Source organism: Sorex araneus, chromosome 10 (assembly GCF_027595985.1).
Source record: "Sorex araneus isolate mSorAra2 chromosome 10, mSorAra2.pri, whole genome shotgun sequence".
Taxonomy (NCBI): Eukaryota; Metazoa; Chordata; class Mammalia; order Eulipotyphla; family Soricidae; genus Sorex; species Sorex araneus.
The window spans coordinates 36,247,784-36,265,557 of NC_073311.1; the positions used below are offsets into that span (position 1 = coordinate 36,247,784).

Consider the following 17,774-nt stretch of genomic DNA (forward strand, 5'->3'; position numbering starts at 1 on the left):
GTGGTGTGAGATGGTATCTCATTGTTGTTTTGATTTGCATCTCCCTGATGACTAGTGATGTGGAACATTTTTTAATGTGCCTTTTGGCCATTTGTATTTATTTTTTGAGGAAACTTCTGTTCATTTCTAATCCCCATTTTTTGACGGGGTTGGAGATTTCTTTCTTATACAATTCTATAAGTATCTTGTGTATTCTGGATATTAATCTGTGGGACAGTTTTAAGATAAATATTTTGTGGGAGTTACAAGGATCAACATCTCAGCATGAGATCACTAGAAAAATTTATGTCTCTGAATGTGAAATATTTTAAGGTGACTCTACAAGGCCATTTTTGGTAAAACTTTTTAAACCAAGACACTGATAGTCAATACGATAAAACTTTGTTCTAAACCTTAACATTTAAAATTTTAGATAACTTAGACTCCAGGTGTTCCTTTGCACTGCAAACAACCATTTAGTAGAACTGCAGAATGAAAGTTTTCAGTAGCAAAGAAAAACTGAGTCATGTTTGAAATATTATTTTTAAATTTATTCTTCCAATGAAACCTTTCTACATGGAAGATTTAAAATTGAATACATGGTTGAAGGGTAGTTATTAATGCTCTATTTACATGCAAAATAATGCAAGTGTGCCCTTAAAAAGACAGGCGACTCAGACTCTTAGCAATGTATGCTAATAAACAAGCAGAAAAATAAATAATAGTATGCTAAATCGCATTTCTTCCTCAGTGGAAGTAGGAGAAATCATCAAGGCAATAACTCTTAAAAACAAAACAAAATAAAACAAAAAAAGCCAGGAAGTTCAGGTAAAATGAGCTAGCTCATGGTCCCTCAAGACAGTCAGAAACTACAAACAGAAATTGGCTTCTGCAAAGTCCATTGCCCCAAACATGGTTCAGGTTATTCCCACAGTCTAGTCTGACTACTCAAGCACAGAACAATGTTTTGAATAAAAATACTGAGTATTTGTAATTTTTTCACAAGATTGAAAATAACATACCAAAATTGAAAGGAAAGAGCATGAGAATACTCCATGTTATACCAATTTACTCTGTTGTTTTGCATCATTTTCTTTTTATGCTCTATCACCGTGGACATCAATGACATGATGAATATATAGTCAACTTAGTTATTAAGAAAGCCATCAAATTACAAATTTATTTTCTAGTAGCATTCACACACTATTAAAATGCTAGAAATGTTCTATGGATAGCTAGAATAGTGTTTATCAAACTATTTCCTTACCATGCCCTCATTCTAACATTGTTTTTTGTGCCCAAGTCCTACTGGTTGGCTCCTAGTCTTTCACCATCCTTGCCCCCTCCCCACCCCTACCCCAGGCCCATTTATGTGATTTTTTTTTCCACCTATGGCTCTCTTGGAATATCCTATCTCTTGGAATATCTTTTGGAATATCTACAGGACCCTGAATCTGAATACTGTCTCATTGGATATCAGTGTTTTTAACCTGCCTAAACTTTTTTTTTGGGGGGGGGACGGGTTGGGGTGGGAGAGGTTTGGCTTTTTGTGCTACTGCAGGAGGAGCTCAGGGCTTACTCCTGGCTTTGAATTCAGAGATCACTCTTGGCAGACTTAGAGAACCTGGATCACCTTTGTCCAAGGCGAGCACCCTATCTGCAGCACCTCTCTGGTACCATCTTGTCCTAACTTTATACACAGTTATCAATATAGTGAAGAACAGAACTAGTCAATGGGATCGAAGCTCTATATTCTATCACAATATTTTTCATTTAAAAATATCATTAGTATAAAATTGCAATTGTCATTTTCTTCAGTGACTACTATTTATTATAACCCACAATATTTTTAATCAAAAAGCATGTAAGAGATACGTACTATTCTCATTTAAAAGTTAAGCAAACCAGAAGTCAGATACTGTAAGATGAATACTGAGTAGTCAAGATAAATTAATGTTTTTAAAAACCTAAGAACTTTTCTCTGTCCTTTATTATCTTTTCTAAATTTAATTCCTAAATATATTTGATCTTCAATCTATAAACTATAGTAGAATAGTATACTTTAAAATATTTTTTAATTTATTTTATTCTTTAATTAGTGAATCACCATGAGGGTACAGATACAGATTCACACATTTTCGAGCTTGTTTTTCCCTCATACAATGTTCGCAAACACATCCCTCCACCAGTGCCCATTCTCCACCACCAATAAACCCAGTATCCCTCCCACCCACTACTTTTAAATATTTTAACAATTAAGCTCGTCCCTTTTTTTATTTAATCTTTCTAGTATGAGCCATATCTAATCAAATACACATTTTTTTAAACTACAAAATTTTAGTAAAAGTTCAAACAAAAATACATATCACTACATGTATAATCTGCAAAGAAGAATGTGTTAGCCATGGAAAAAACTGAGTAGACTACCTTCCAAAGGGACTGTATTAATACCCTTAACATTATGGTTTTAGCCTTTCAGGCACAGGAATACAGTTTGGTCATCATACTTAAGGAAGATCCTCAAGATTAGACACCCATTAATAAAGTTCACAAAGAACAATCTATAAAATCAGAATACAAGTTCATTAATTTGAAAAACTATAATAGGAACTAGAGTACTTAAATCTAAAGGATCAGTGCATCCAACTGCAGACAATTACATAAAAATTCAAAGAACAGAAAATCGGTGATCATTGAATCAGAACAAATTCAATGAGATGAATTGATTGTGCATGGTCACAGATTAAAATAGAACTGTGTACTCCTGTCCACAGCAGAAATGACCTTTTAAATAAGACCAGACTTCTTAAGTTCTAATACTAAAACTCCTCTTTCCCATGTATAAACATTGTTGAGTCTTTTCAGGTAATTCCTTGGTCTGGGAATTCACGATGCATGCATTATTTCTTTAGATAAGTTAATATATCGTAACAAGGTTACAATAACTTCCAGTAGGTCTAAGAATGACTTTTTTGCTTTGTTTTGTTTTGTTTTTGTTTGGGGGCCATACCCAGCAATGCTCAGGGTTTACTCCTTGCTCTGCACTCAAGAATTACTTCTGGTGTTGCTAGGGGAACCACATGAGGTGCTGGGGAGAGGACAGGGTTTGATCAGAAGGGCAAGTGCCCTACCTGCTTTATATCACTCTGGCCCTGATTCTGTTTTTTACAGTAGTCTTCTATAATTCTGATTTACTAGAAAGAACATAGAATTCACTGATTCAGAAACAAGTTTATTTCCAAGTTCTTAGAGATGCATCACATACAACAACTACTACTAATATCAGTCAATTTTAGGTGATTATAAAGTAAAATATATACTTTATTAGGTAATATTTAGGTGATTATAAACTATAATATAGTATATAAAAAGTATAATATAGCATACAGTTAACCTAAATATTAAATATATACTTTGTACCTTATGTATAGTATCTCTGTAACTGTCACTGCAATTTTTTAATGGCAGATATCAATCCTGTTTTATTTAGGAAGATAGAAAGTTTTCAGAGAGAAAGTAAACTGCCCAAAGACATATTGCTAGTAGATGCAAGAAACAATATGAATCCAGCTTGTCTGACTGCAGAGTTGAATATTCCTATTCACTACAGTATTACATAAATACTTACATTACTGATATACTGATAATGCTTACTAGATTCCTTAAATATACTGTATTTCAGGGAGTGGGGTGTGGAAACTATAAGTTCCTGAGCAAACTAAAAAAGATGTTCAATTATTATACTCCTTTAAAACAACAAAAGCCTAACATGCTAATATGTACTTTAAAAAAGTTTATTAGATATCTACTGTGTACTGGCACTGTTCCAGTAGCTGAAGACCCTACGTAGTAATGAAAGTAATGCTTTTGCTTCCTTGGAAGTTATATTTGGTCCAGGGAAAGAGAACAGTAAGAAAAAAGAGAAGCAAAATAAGCAGGCTAGGGATATAGTTCAGTGGTAGAGCATTTGCCATGCATATATGATGTCCTCATTTCAATTCTGGGCACAAACCCAAACAAAACACTCTCTCACTTTCTCTATGTATGTATGCATATGTGTGTATTTAAAATGTATATACAATATATAAATACATAAGACATACAATATATTTATTTTATATATATAACCTACATATATCATACATATCACATAATATATATATCTCACATGGTGTTAAAGAGTTATTAAGAACATTATAAAACTACTAAGAAAATTAAAGCAGAGAAAGGGGAACTAGCATTTTACAAAGGCAAAGACCACTCTGATAAGGTAAGAAAAAGGTGTGAAAACACAATGTGAGTGCAAACCATATCATGCAGAAAAAGATCCTGATGTAGAAAACAGGGCAGCAGGCCAGTGAGGCTGAAGCAAGGAGAAGGGAAAATGAACCACGATTAATATGGCTGTAGAAAGATTGCAGAAACCAGATCACAAGGAAGTTCTGAATAAATAGAAAGTGAAGAACCAATTAGAATGCTATTGAGAAAATCCAGCCTAGAGCAATTAGAGCTTGGGCTAGTGGTCACAGTAAAAGTGGTAAAAATTGATTAGATTCTGCATGTATCTGGAAGGTAAAATGACAGGCTATGAAAGATTCAATACAGAGAAGCTAAACTATTTAAATGTAAAATACTTTGTCATTATATGATATTAAGCAATTTAAAAAAAAGAAACATAAGTAAACTTACTTGACTAGCTAATGTATTTATTTCTCTTTCAGCTTTATGCATTTTAGTGATTAAAATAGTATTTTGTTCATTACTTGATTGTAGCTCTTTTTCCAAGTGTTCAGTCTGTAGTTTAGCAGACTGCTTCTCAGCCTTTTATTAAAACAGAATATTTTAAAAATTTCCACACAAATTTCACATTAAAATAACAACCATTTAAAATATGTTTATATAATTATACTACCTAATCATTCAACTTCAACAATATTAACAGGTACCAAAGTAGCAAGAGTTTTTTCAAACTAATTGTACTATTAAAGTAAGAGGTATTTGGTCAGGAAATATGATAACAAGGTATCTGTACAAACATATCAACAGTCACCAGAAAGAAATATCTACACCTCTTACAAAAGACAGTACTAATATGCTCACTTGATACTTACTCTTATTGCTGATATAATTTGAACAAGCATTTTGGAGGGGTTTATGGTCCATAGCAGATATGAAAAAAGCATATTAGAAGTTAGAAGGGTTCATTTATGGTAATAAAAATGACAACTAAAAATCTAAAACCAACGCAGATATACATATATATTTATATAGTCAAAATCCTAAACTGATCGAGTTTTTAGAAGTATCAGCAAAGAATGCAATAGCTCTTGACCTATATATTAGGAAGGGGGGTTACTGGGGCATACCCAGCACTATTCAGAGGGTATTCCTGGCTTAGTGGTTGGAGGTCCCTCTTAACAGTACTCAAGGGACCATGTCTCTAGTTAATACTCTTAAAGAAGTCTTCGAGTTGTAAAGAAAACTTCAGGTTGGTATTATCCATAGCATTCTTTAAATTGGAAGAGAAAACTAAATACTTTAAATGTCATATGTATTCAAATTAATTAAAAGACACCAACATTTAAAGGATATGCTTCAGTTTTATAAATCATCTTTCCTCTATATCTTAAATAGGATAATGAGCTTATTCAAAAAAATATTTTCCTGAAATCAAAGTTGAGGCTCTCTGGGCCCAATAATAGCCCAAGTAGCCAACAAAGAAAGTGCTCATTGCTAGGTGTTTATTTTCAACTCATCTGACAAATGATAAAATCAAATATAGGATCTTTGGAAAATGTCAAAAAGGAACCACTCATCTTTTGTCACCATTCAACTGATCCTGAAAAAAAAAATCGCTTCAAATGACTACGATGAAGTTTTACATTGGAACCATATACTATATTTAGCAACAATCATCCCATTTATTCTGTCACTATAGATACATTGATGATAGAAAGATAGCATTATAAATAATCTCATTCTCAACTGCAGAATGTCTAAGGTCCTGATAATATTAGTTCAGGAAACCAGCAAATACTGTCAAAAACTTTATCAGAAAAATAAGTGACCTCTAATCTTCAAAACTATCTACTTTCTGACTAGAGAAAAATAACTTATTTTCAATTTGAATACTGGATATTAACTACAAGCTGGATGCCTGCTAATCTCCCTCTGACCCAAATAATTTCACAACTCTTCTGGGGAAAAAAACACCTTGTACTAAACAAAATAAATAAAAAGTTAAACAATTATATACTTGCTATAATGACAGAGAATAAGAACTAAGAGTAGTAAGCATATCTAAATAAAATGGTAAAGAGGTCAAAAATATGTTTTTATAGCCACAAAAAATTAGTTTGAGCTAAAGGTATCGAAAAAGCAACAGTCACAGGGAAAGATTTGTTCCCCTGAATTCATCTACTTAAAAGCAGAATCACCAAAAAGAAGTAAATCTCCCTAGGAGTGTTAGAGCCAAAGCAACCAATTACTATCATGGAAAACAAGAAGAAGACGGCATCAGGATTTTAAAAAAAAAAGGGCGGGGGGCTGGAGCAATAGCACAGAGGGTAAGGCATTTGCCTTGCATGCAGCCAACCCAGGTTCGAATCCCAGCATCCCATATGGTCCCCCGAGCACTGCCAGAAGTAATTCCTGAGTGCATGAGCCAGGAGTAACCCTTGTGCATTGCTGGTGTGACCCAAAAAGCAAAATAAAATAAAATAAAATAAAATAATAAAATAAAATAAAATCACCTGCACAAACATTTTCACAAAAATATCCTATGTCACATTATTAATATACCTATTTTCATAAAAATACCATCACTCTGAGCTATTTCCTATTAGGACATTTATCTTTCCCAAAGTCATTTGTTTTCCTAGAAATACTTCTCCTTCCCACAGTAAGATGATGTATGAGACCCAAACTCAGGGATCACTCCTGCAGGGCTCAGGGAACCATACTGGATGCAGGAATCAAACCTGGGTTGACAAGGAAAGAGCCCTCCCCTCTGTACTATTTGCTCTAACTTCTTAAACTGCCTCTTTAGGTCATATTTTCCTATGAACCCTTACCAATCTATCTCTATATATGTATGTGTATATATACATACATCACTGTCACTGTCATCCCGATAATCATCGATTTGCTCGAGTGGGTACCAGTAACATCTCCACTGTGAGACTTGTTGTTACTGTTTTTGGCATATCAAATACGCCCCGGTTAGCTTGCCAGGCTCCACTGTGCGGGCGAGAATTGAACCCGGGTTGGTCTCGTGCAAGGCAAACGCCCTACCACTGCGCTATCACTCCAGCCCCATTTATATATATATGTATATATATATATGTATATATATGTATATATACTTACATATAGGTACACACATACATAAGAGAGAGAGATTGAGAAGGAAAAAAAAGAACCTTCCTTTTGCTTATCCCCACAACTAAGTTCAACCAGTTCAACCCTTCATCTAAGAGGATAAAGGAAGAGATCTTCTTTCCCAGCAATAAAAATCTCAAGCTGTAAAGGTTCTGAGATACAGATTCACCTTACATGTGTGACGCACTGGGTTCTATCCCCAGCAAAGCAAAAAAAAAAAAAGGGGGGGGGAGTTTTAGGGTTGAGAAAGTGGCTCAGCAGTAGAACACCTGTCTTGTATGTGTGAGGTCCTGAGTTTTCATCCCCATACAGCAAAAAGAAAAATATTTATTGCTCAAACATTTTAATGAAAGAACAGATGTAGGAGTGCCAACTTGGTTCTACTATTTTTTTTATCTTCCTCTAATAAACTGAGATAGTTCAGTACAGATTAATATACATTAGAAGATGACTTGGATTTTATTATTTTGGCAAGAAGTTATCAAGTTATATTATAGTATTTTTGTTTAAAAAAATCTTGCAATTTTAAGATCTTAAATCCTAAGGTAAGAAAACAACTATCAAAAAAAATCTTAATGGCTTTAATCAAAGACTAAAGATAACTTTAGTCTTTGAAAATTCAAATATTTTTTAATCTTGGACATTCTACTTATGGCATTATAAGAGTTATATCATTTCAGATTGGTAACTTGATTCCCAAAGAATAAATATTCCCTTTGTAAATGTGGTAGCATAGTTATTGCTTATAAAATCAATGCTTTCTTCTTTACACAAAAGAAGAAATACTCTTGGGACTATACAAATGCGTCAGCATTAGAATGGTGAGTGTACATTTATGCCCTAAAAACCAAAGACTTGTCAACTGCACTTTGAAAAAAAAAAAAAAAGAGTATACATAGTCTACTGGGAAGCAATTAAAAACTTACCTCCAGGGATCTGACTGTAGCTTGCATCTCTGCCAACTGCCGCACCTGAATTCTTTGAACACTTTCTACCTGAGCCCCAGAATTCTCTTTTTCAGCCCTTAATTCGGCTACTTCTTCCTCTAAGCTTTTTAATTTCTGACACAAATGGAGTTTGTCTTGAATAAGTTGCTGTATTCGTTTGCTTTCTCTTGAGGGATCAACACTTAGTAGCTGTTTATGTAGTTCTTCTTTATCTTTCTCCAATCTTGCAATCTAATAATAATTTGAAAGAAGGTACAGAATCTTACATTACTGAAATTCAGTCATACAATGATTTTTTAAAGTCAATAAATTATTGACTTCAATTTGAAAAAAGAAAGCTCAAGTGGTGAAATAAAGCACAAAGGGGGGAAAATAAAACCCTGAGGTGTCACATTTTTCTTGTACTCAGCATGACTCAGACATATAGACAAGGACCTTGACCTAGTTTCCCTCTAATTCTTAATGGTGTCTAGCAAAGGATTAATCTGTAAGACTAAAATTCAAAATCATACTATTATAAAAATAATTATTAAAAATGCAGTTTTTAAAAAAATCACGAGATAATTATAGGAGTTTATTAACAAATTAAACAAGGAATTTACTACACAAGAGTTTATTACACAACATATTACCAATCAATAGGTTGATTGGTACTTAGTTTTTACTCAGGTGACAGGAATTCTTAGACTAAGCTACATTTAAAACTCCAAATAGCATTTCTCCGCGCCCGCACCCCCAGAATGACTGACGAAGAGGACGGAGCTGCTTGGGACACCGGCAGCCCACCAGCAACCTGCAGTATGTGACTTGAGAGTTTCCGCCAGGTCCCCCGAGCGGGGGCCTGGCGTTTCTCCTTTTTTTTTTTTCTTTAATCTATCTCTCTCCCCCTCAACCTCTGGGCACAGCACAGCATCTATCCCACTTCTGAGCACAAAATGGAGAGACGCACCCAAGTGCGCGGCGCGGCTGGCGGGGGATCGAGGGCGGGGAAGTACCGGTCTCCGCCCACATCGGACACTTAAAGAGAGTGCAGCCACGTGGGCTTTCCCATTTCTCCGCGCCCGCACCCCCAGAATGACTGACGAAGAGGACGGAGCTGCTTGGGACACCGGCAGCCCACCAGCAACCTGCAGTATGTGACTTGAGAGTTTCCGCCAGGTCCCCCGTGCGGAAATCTCTCTCTCTCTCTCCTTCAACTTTCTCCCTGGACTTTAGACAGAAACCCAAAACCGCGCGGTTTTAATATCATCTTAGTATCAGCAGTATGTAATGGTTCCTTCTTAATGGGTCGGACTTTTGTGGGTGTTCCTAACAAGAATAGTAAGTATTTTGTTGAAATATTGAAGGCAATCAAAATGGTAGCCATCTCTCTAGACTGAACTAAGCTATATCCCCACGCTGGCTGAGAAGAAATATCCTTCTTTCTCGGGAAGAAACGTGGCGTGGTGTCAAACATAGTGTGATGTCCATTAAGCAAACAGACCTGTTGGCGTGGGAATGGGAAATAAGGGGAAAAATTAGGTACATGGACCAGCGGGACGCTGGTGGTATCTCGAGCCGGAGCCGATATCAGCGCAAGAGCTTTGGTTCCAGAAACTGCTTCCAGACACTCTACTAGACTATCAACTAAGCCAGAGCCCCACGCCGGCTGATGACGGGAAATAACCATCCTCTTCGGTTTTTTTTCCCTTTGTCAGACAGCGTGGCGATTACTAAACAGGCGTGAACTCGGTGGCGCGGGGCAAGGGGGAAAAAGAAAAGTTATGTAACAAACAGCAGGACTTAATATCTCTATATGCTTAGTAATGGAGAACTATCAAATGCCTCATTGGCAATAGGACTGTCTTTTTCTTTTTGGGGGGAAACCCCAGCAACGGTAGTGAGTTGTGTGTTGAAACATGGAATGTAATCGAGATAAGCGCAAATGAAGTGAAACCTATCACGTATAAGGGTGGGGACTAGGGAGGTGGGAGGGGGCGGCAGATAGACTGGGGGGGTTGGGAATGTAAGATGGGCACTGGTGAAGGAAGGGGTATTTGAATATTATATAACTGACATAATCCTGAGAACTTTGTAACCCTCCACTTGGTGATTCAATAAAAAAAAAAATAAAAAAAAAAAATAAAACTCCAAATAAAATCAAGTATTTCCTACCAAAACTGTTTATTGCCTACTAATTTTTCTACATTTTATTCACTTATGCAACAAATATTTATTGTGTTTATTATGTACCCGGCACTATTCCTGGAACTAAGAACACATTAGTTAGGGGCTGGAGCGATAGCCCAGCAGGTAGGGCGTTTGCCTTGCATGCAGCCAACCCGGGTTCGATTCCCAGTATCCATATGGGTCCCCAGGAGTAATTCCTGAGTGCAGAGTCAGGAGAAAGCCCTGCTCATCTCCGGGTGTGACCCCAAAAGAAAAAGAAAAACAAAGACAAAAACAAAAAACACATTAGTGAACCTAGCAGACAAGCAAATAATCATAACATCTCATACATGGATAAAAACCAGTAATTGCAACAGATCTATTGCATCTGTGTGTGCAAACAAGTACAGAAGAGGAAAAGTAGGAAAATAATCCCATTTGTAACTGCAACAAAAGAGTTAAATATCTGGGAGGAAGCCTGACAAATGAAATGAAAAACTTTCTATTCTAAAACCACAAACATTAAAAAGTTGAAATGGACAGAAATAGGAAGATATCTTGCCTGAACTGAAAAAGTATGCATTACGAAGATGACCAACTTATCTATAGAGTCAATGTGTTCTTTATCAAAAACCCAATGATATTTTTAAAGTAATAGAGTCATTCAAAGTTCATATGATACTACATATTGATCCTAAAGAGTCAAAGAAATAGAAAAGAAAGAAGAAAAGACAGGCATCAAATCCCCTGATTTGAAACTATAAAACAAAGCAAGAGTAAGTAAAATAGCATGTCACTGAAACAAAAAGAGGCAAACAGACCACTGGAATAAGAGTAAAGAAATAAATCCACACATATAGATGCAAGTTTTCATTCTTCAAAACAGTGAGAAGACCATACAATGGGGAAAAGAAAGTCTTTTCAAGACACAATATTTAGAAAACTAGACTGTCACATGCAAATAAATGAAAATAGGTCACCTCTGAATATCATACACCAAAAAATGAACACAAAATAGATGAACACAATTGGATATTAGTTGTTAACCCCCCCCCCAAAAAAAAAACCCATATAAATAAAAGGTTAAGTGGCATAATCTAGGACATCAACAACAGATTATCTGGAGACTCAACTCCACTGACAAAGGAAACAAAAGCAAGAGTAAAAAAATAGTATCACTTGTATCACTTGTCTTCCTGTTGATCTTCGATTTGCTCGAGCGGGCACCAGTAACGTCTCCATTTGTCCCTGTCGCATGCTACTGTAGCCCAATGATATCTGCTCGCTCCAGGGACAGGAAGTGTCTCAAACCATTCAGTTGTCTCTTTGTGACTTTGTCACTCTCGGCATTCTTCGCACAGTTATGGAGGTGCTGAATCAGTCGATCGTATTCCTTGTCGATGCTATCAAGGACAACATCTTCTGACGCTGCTGCAATAGTGCCAAAGAGCTCCCAGTTGGTGGTCGTTCTGGGAGTTCCCCTTTTTTTTTTAATTTTTTTTATTTTTTTAAATTTTTATTAAATCACCATGTGGAAAGTTACAAAGTTCTCAGGTTTATATGTCAGTTATACAATATTCAAACACCCATCCCTTCACCAGTGCCCATATTCCACCACCAGAAACCCCAGTATACCCCCCGCCCCCACCCCCTACCCCCTACTGTATAACTAATGAATTTCACTTCATTTTTTCTTTACCTTGATTACATTCCATAATTCAACACAAAACTCACTATAGTTGACATAACTCTCTCTCTCTCTTTTTTTTTCTTTTTCCTTTTCCCTTTCTTTTTTTTTCTTTTCCCCCTCATCCCCCTTCCTGCGCCTCATAGTATGGTGTACGCCACGCCGCGTCGGCCAGCGTGGGGCTTTTGCTTAGTTCACAGTCCAGAGGTGGCTGCTACATTAAAAACCTTCAATATTTCAACAAACACTTACTGTTATTATTTGGAGTTTCCCCCCCAAGTCAGACCTGTTCAAATGGAACCGTTTCACATTGCTGACAATTATAAATGTTAAGTCGCGCGGACGCTGCCGCTTCCGTGCGGTTTTGGATTTCTGTATAAAGTCCAGGGAAAATTCTGCCAGAAATTACATAGCCCAGCCCACAGTCCCAGTGCATTGATGTAAGAAGTCTCTGAATTCAAAGTCTTTAGGCGCAGAGGGTCCGATTCGCGCTCAGCGGCTCCGGACTTATCTGGGCCGAGGGCGTGCCGGTTATGCCCCCTTCCCATGAGTTCCTGGGAGCCCCCAAAGTAAAATCTGAATACCTGTGGGTCTGGAGTCACAGAAGATGGCGCCTGCCACATGGATGCCGCCAGCCCGCCGCTTTCCGTGCAGGAAGACAGGGTGGGGAGGAAAAAAAAATCCATCCCTGGCAGCACAGAGTTGTAGCCCAGTTTGGTGTCCCAGTGCATCACTCTCGGATGCTGCGCTGGATGCCCAAATGTGTTACATCTTTGGAATCAAAGTCTTTAGGTGCAGAGGGTCCCGGAGTTCCCTTCTTAAACGTAAACTCCGCAGACCTTTCTCCCCGCTCTGTGAAGTAGAATTTTGCACAAAGGAGACGGTGGTCCAATCCTGTTTGGAATTTTGGGACAACAGCGACATCAGTCAGGCAAAATCTTCCATTGAATATGATGTGGTCAATTTCATTGTGGAATTATCCACCGAGAGACTCCCATGTCCAGTGTTTAGATCTGGCCTTCTGGAACTGTGAGTTACCATGGATGGTCTTGGTCAACATGATGAACTCAGATAGTCTCTCACCCTGATTGTTCCATTCTAGGTCATGGGTCCCAATGTGGAGTTCTTCGGGCGACCTTCTGGTCCTATCTTGGCATTAAAATCACAAACAATGATCTTGTAGAAGGTGTAGTCTTCTTTATAGAATCTCTCCAATTCCATGTAGAACTTCTCAATTTCTTCTTCATCGTAGTTGGATGTTGGTACGTAGACAACGAAGATAGAAACTGCCGGCAGTGAGCCACATCTATTCAAGTGTAATCATCCGATTGGGGTTATTAGGCATTCGAATGAATCAATGCTCATGGCCAAGTTCGTGTTAACAAGAACACCAATGCCAACAACACCTCCGTTGTCGCATGTTCCAAGGAACAATTCTTCTCCAGTGTCAAAAATGGCATGATGTGATCGATGTCTTCTCGTTTTGGTCAGACCAATGACAGCGTACTTGATCTTCTGCGCTTGTACACTGGGTCCTCGACGGATGCTTCCGATACCAGCGTATGTGCATTGAAAGTACAGACATTTTAGTCTTTCTTCGTTTTGGCAGTCTAGTTCGTCCCTGAGATTTTTTCAGCCTCTCCTTGCTCATCTTTCTTAATGCTGCCTTATTGGGGGCTCCTTTGGTGTCGGGTGAACGAGGCCCATTGTTGTTACTGTTTTTGGCATATCGAATATGCCACAGGTAGCTTGCTAGGCTCTGCCATGTGGGCGGGGTACTCCCGGTAGCTTGCCAGGCCCTCCGAGAGAGATGGAGGCTTTTAGGGCAGCCTCCAATCGCCCTTAGAGGTGTTCTCATGGTTCACACCATATTTGAACCCTATCAAGTATGTGCAGGAATTATGGGAAATAGGTATTAAGTGTCTTATGGTGTGTCGCGCAGCCGCAAAGCAGCTGTGCAGTCCGGAGAACAGCCTGTAGCGTGGCGGTGGCTGGGTAGTGGATGTAGTGGGGTCGGCCGGTGAGGTAATTATCTGTCTTGGGTAGGGTGGGGCATCTACCCTGCCACCACCACGCTCCAGGCCACTCTCCGGACTCTTGGGCCGAACCTCACGCATGAGTGAAGCTCTACAAAGCCAGGTAAGCAAAACTTTGAGACCTTGAACTCTAGACTCAACGAGACCCGGAAACAAGATCCTCTGTCTGCCTCCTCCAATCTCTGGCACTTTAGGGAGGGAGTCAAAAAAAAAAATGGTATACTAAATCAAATTAAATTTTATACAGTGAAAGGAACTACAAAAAAAGGGCAATCTAGCAATTGGAATATGTTATTAGTACATTATATAGCACTGCATGTAGCACTGTCATCTCGTTGTTTATTGATTTGCTCCAGCGGGCACCTGTAACATCTCCATTGTGAGACTTGTTACTACCAAGAGTATCCCGCCCACAGGGTAGAGCCTGGCAAGCTACCCATGGCATATTCGATATGCCAAAAAACAGTAACAAGTCTCACAATGGAGATGTTACTGATCCCCGCTCAAGCAAATTGTTGAACAACAGGACAACAGTGCTACAGTGCTACAAAATTTATATATATAATCACTTTTAATTCTTCTCCAATGCACATGGAACATTCTCCATTACAGACCAAATGCTAGGTCACAAAATATTACCTCCATAGAGTCAAGAACACAGAAATCACATCAACTATCTTAGACCATCATGCACTGAAAATAGAAATTAATCACAAACAAAAATGAAAAAACAACTCAAACACCTGGAAGTTTAACAAGTTTACTTACTGAACAACAAGTAAGAGGAACTCAAAAGATTCCTGGAAACAAATGAGAATGAGGGCACAAGGTACCAGAACCTATAGGACACAACAAACGTGGTGTTGAGAAGAATATTCATAGCAATATAAATATTCACTAGGAAGAAAGGGCCCACATAAATAACTTAACACCACAGCCTGGAAAATGACCAAAAAATGGAGCCCAAAGCAGGCAGGAGAAAGGAAATAATTAAAGCTTAGAGCAGAAATTAAAGAACTGGAATCCAAAAAAGAAAAGAATCCAAAGATTAATGAAACCAAAAGCTGGTGCTTTGGAAAAATTAAAGAAGACTCATAAACCACTAGTAAGACTAACAGAGAGAGAAAGAGAGAACCCTAATGAAAAAAATATCAAAAATGAAAGAGGGAACATCACAACCGAAACAATAGAAATTCAAAGGGTCATCAGAAGTTACTTTGAAAATGGCACAAAATGTGAGAAACTTGAAAAAATGGATAAATTCTTGGACTCCTTTAAACTCGGAAGGCTGAACTAAGATGATGTGAAATACATGAACAGACCTATCACTATCGAGGAAATTGAAATGGTAATCAACACCCTTCCCAAAACAAAAGCCCAGGCCCAGATGGATTCACTAGTGAATTCTTCCACACCTTTAAAGAGGACCTACTGTCAATAACTTTTCAGACTTATCCAGAAAACTGAAGAAACAGAAACACTCCCAAACAGTTTCCATGAGGCTAACATCACCCTTTGATACCCAAAGCAGAGAGACAGCACAAAAAAGGAGGATTATACACCAATATCACTGATAAACAGAGATGCAAAGATCCTCAAAAAAATGTTAGCAAGTCAAATTCAACAACTCATCAAAAAAGTCGTATATTACGGCCAAGTTGTGGTACATATCATCAAAGGATTAATCAGTTGTTAAAAAAAAAAAAAGAAAAAGGTATCTTTTGCAAAAAATAGAAGAAAATGAGATGACTATCAGAGGTGAAATAAGGAAGTGAGAGACTCAATAGTTTTTCTCATGTGTGGAATACAAATAACAAAGAAATAAAAAGAACCTTTCAAAAAACAGAATCCTAAATTTGGTGAAAACTATGGCGGTTACCAAAGGAAAAAAAAAAAAGAAGGAAATGAATTGGATAAATAAAGCAGAATTAAGTCATATTCCTAAAACTTTACAGTATAATTCTATTAAATGATAAACCAAATAAAAAATAAAAATCCTTCTATTATACTAAATCACTGAACATAAGGAGCTAATATTTAGTCATGCAATGATACACTTTTATACAGCTAATCTGAAAATAAACAGTGGACACAACCTCAGCTTGATATCCTCCGTTCAATAGGCTTTCAATCTCTTCTCCAAATTTCCTAAAGGCTTTGTATTTTTCTTTTATGACATATATCCAACACTGCCTGTTTTACAGTTATTTCTACATTTACTTTATTCTCCTCTAGGATATAAACCTATTTGACAAGAAATGATGAATTAACCAATTTAACCTTTCTTTTAAAAAAATGTTGGTTTAGGTTCTTTTCTTGCTTATAAGTTTTTTGTTTTTGCTTTAGAGACACACCAGCAGTGCTCAGGGATCACTCCTGGAAATACTCAGGGGACCATGTGGAGTGCTGTGAACTGTCCAGTGCATTGTACTATCTCACCAGCCCCTAGTTTAGGTTCTGAAAATGGGAGCCTAGATTGTTGACTTACCACTTCCTTCTTCTCTAATGTATACATTTCACGTTAAACATTTCCCTACAGCATTGCTTTAAGTTATTTGAGTTGTCTCAAATAAATTAATAACTTACATTTTCTTTTTCATGCAGGTAACATACCTTTTGAGATAATATTTTTATCGATTTAATTGAAAAGGCCTCTTTGACTTATAAATCATTTTAAGTGTGTCATTTTGTTTCCAGGCCTTTGAAGACTTCACTGCTACCTTCCTAGAGTTGATTTCTAGCCTGATTCTGAAACAGTAATTAAAAAACTCACTCTGTATAAGCTAAATGCTCATAAATTGGTTAAGATTTAGGATACAGTCTACTTTAGCATCTATTCATGGGCTACTTTAATTATTCTATCAACTGTTGAGAGAGAAATGTTTTACCCACCTATTATGCAGCTGTTTGGGGCACACACATTTAAAATTTCCATAAATTTTTGATGTTGAGATTTGTCATGTGACGTGTAAAAAGTATTTTTCTTTGTTCTGAAGGTACTTATCAAATAGCAATATAGTCACTGCACCTTCACTTAAGAAAGTTTGCAAAATATCCTTTTCCATTCTTTTATATATCAATTTTAAGATGTTTCTCCAACCCCATCAAAAAATGGGGCGAAGAAATGAACAGAAACTTTCCCAAGGAAGAAATACGAATGGCCAAAAGGCACATGAAAAAGTGCTCTACATCACTAATCATCAGAGAGATGCAGATCAAATGAGATACCACCTCACACCACAGAGACAAGCACACATCCAAAAGAACAAAAGCAACCACTGTTGGAGAGGATGTGGGGAGAAAGGGACCCTTCTACATTTCTGGTGGGAATGCCGACTAGTTCAGCCCTTTTGGAAAACAATATGGACGATTCTCAAAAAACTAGAAGTTGAGCTCCCATTTGACCCAGCAATACCACTGCTGGGAATATATCCCAGAGGAGCAAAAAAGTATAGTCGAAATGACATCTGCACTTATATGTTCATCACAGCACTGTTTACAATAACCAGAATCTGGAAAAAACCCGAGTGCCCTAGAACAGATGACTGGTTGAAGAAACTTTGGTACATCTATACAATGGAATACTATGCCGCTGTT

The 17,774-nt window shown here is 37.3% G+C and overlaps 1 protein-coding gene across 2 annotated transcripts in view; it reads right to left on the reverse strand.

Annotated features, from left to right (window-relative positions):
• The window catches only part of CEP83 (centrosomal protein 83), a 145,756-nt gene that overhangs the window by 42,603 nt on the left and 85,379 nt on the right, over positions 1–17,774 (reverse strand). For both annotated transcript variants that reach the window (XM_055118535.1, XM_055118536.1), the window contains 2 exons: positions 8,286–8,537; positions 4,669–4,800 (listed from right to left, as the gene is read on the reverse strand). In XM_055118535.1, the coding sequence (XP_054974510.1) occupies positions 4,669–4,800; positions 8,286–8,537 (384 nt within the window). The remainder of the gene's footprint in view (positions 1–4,668; positions 4,801–8,285; positions 8,538–17,774) is intronic.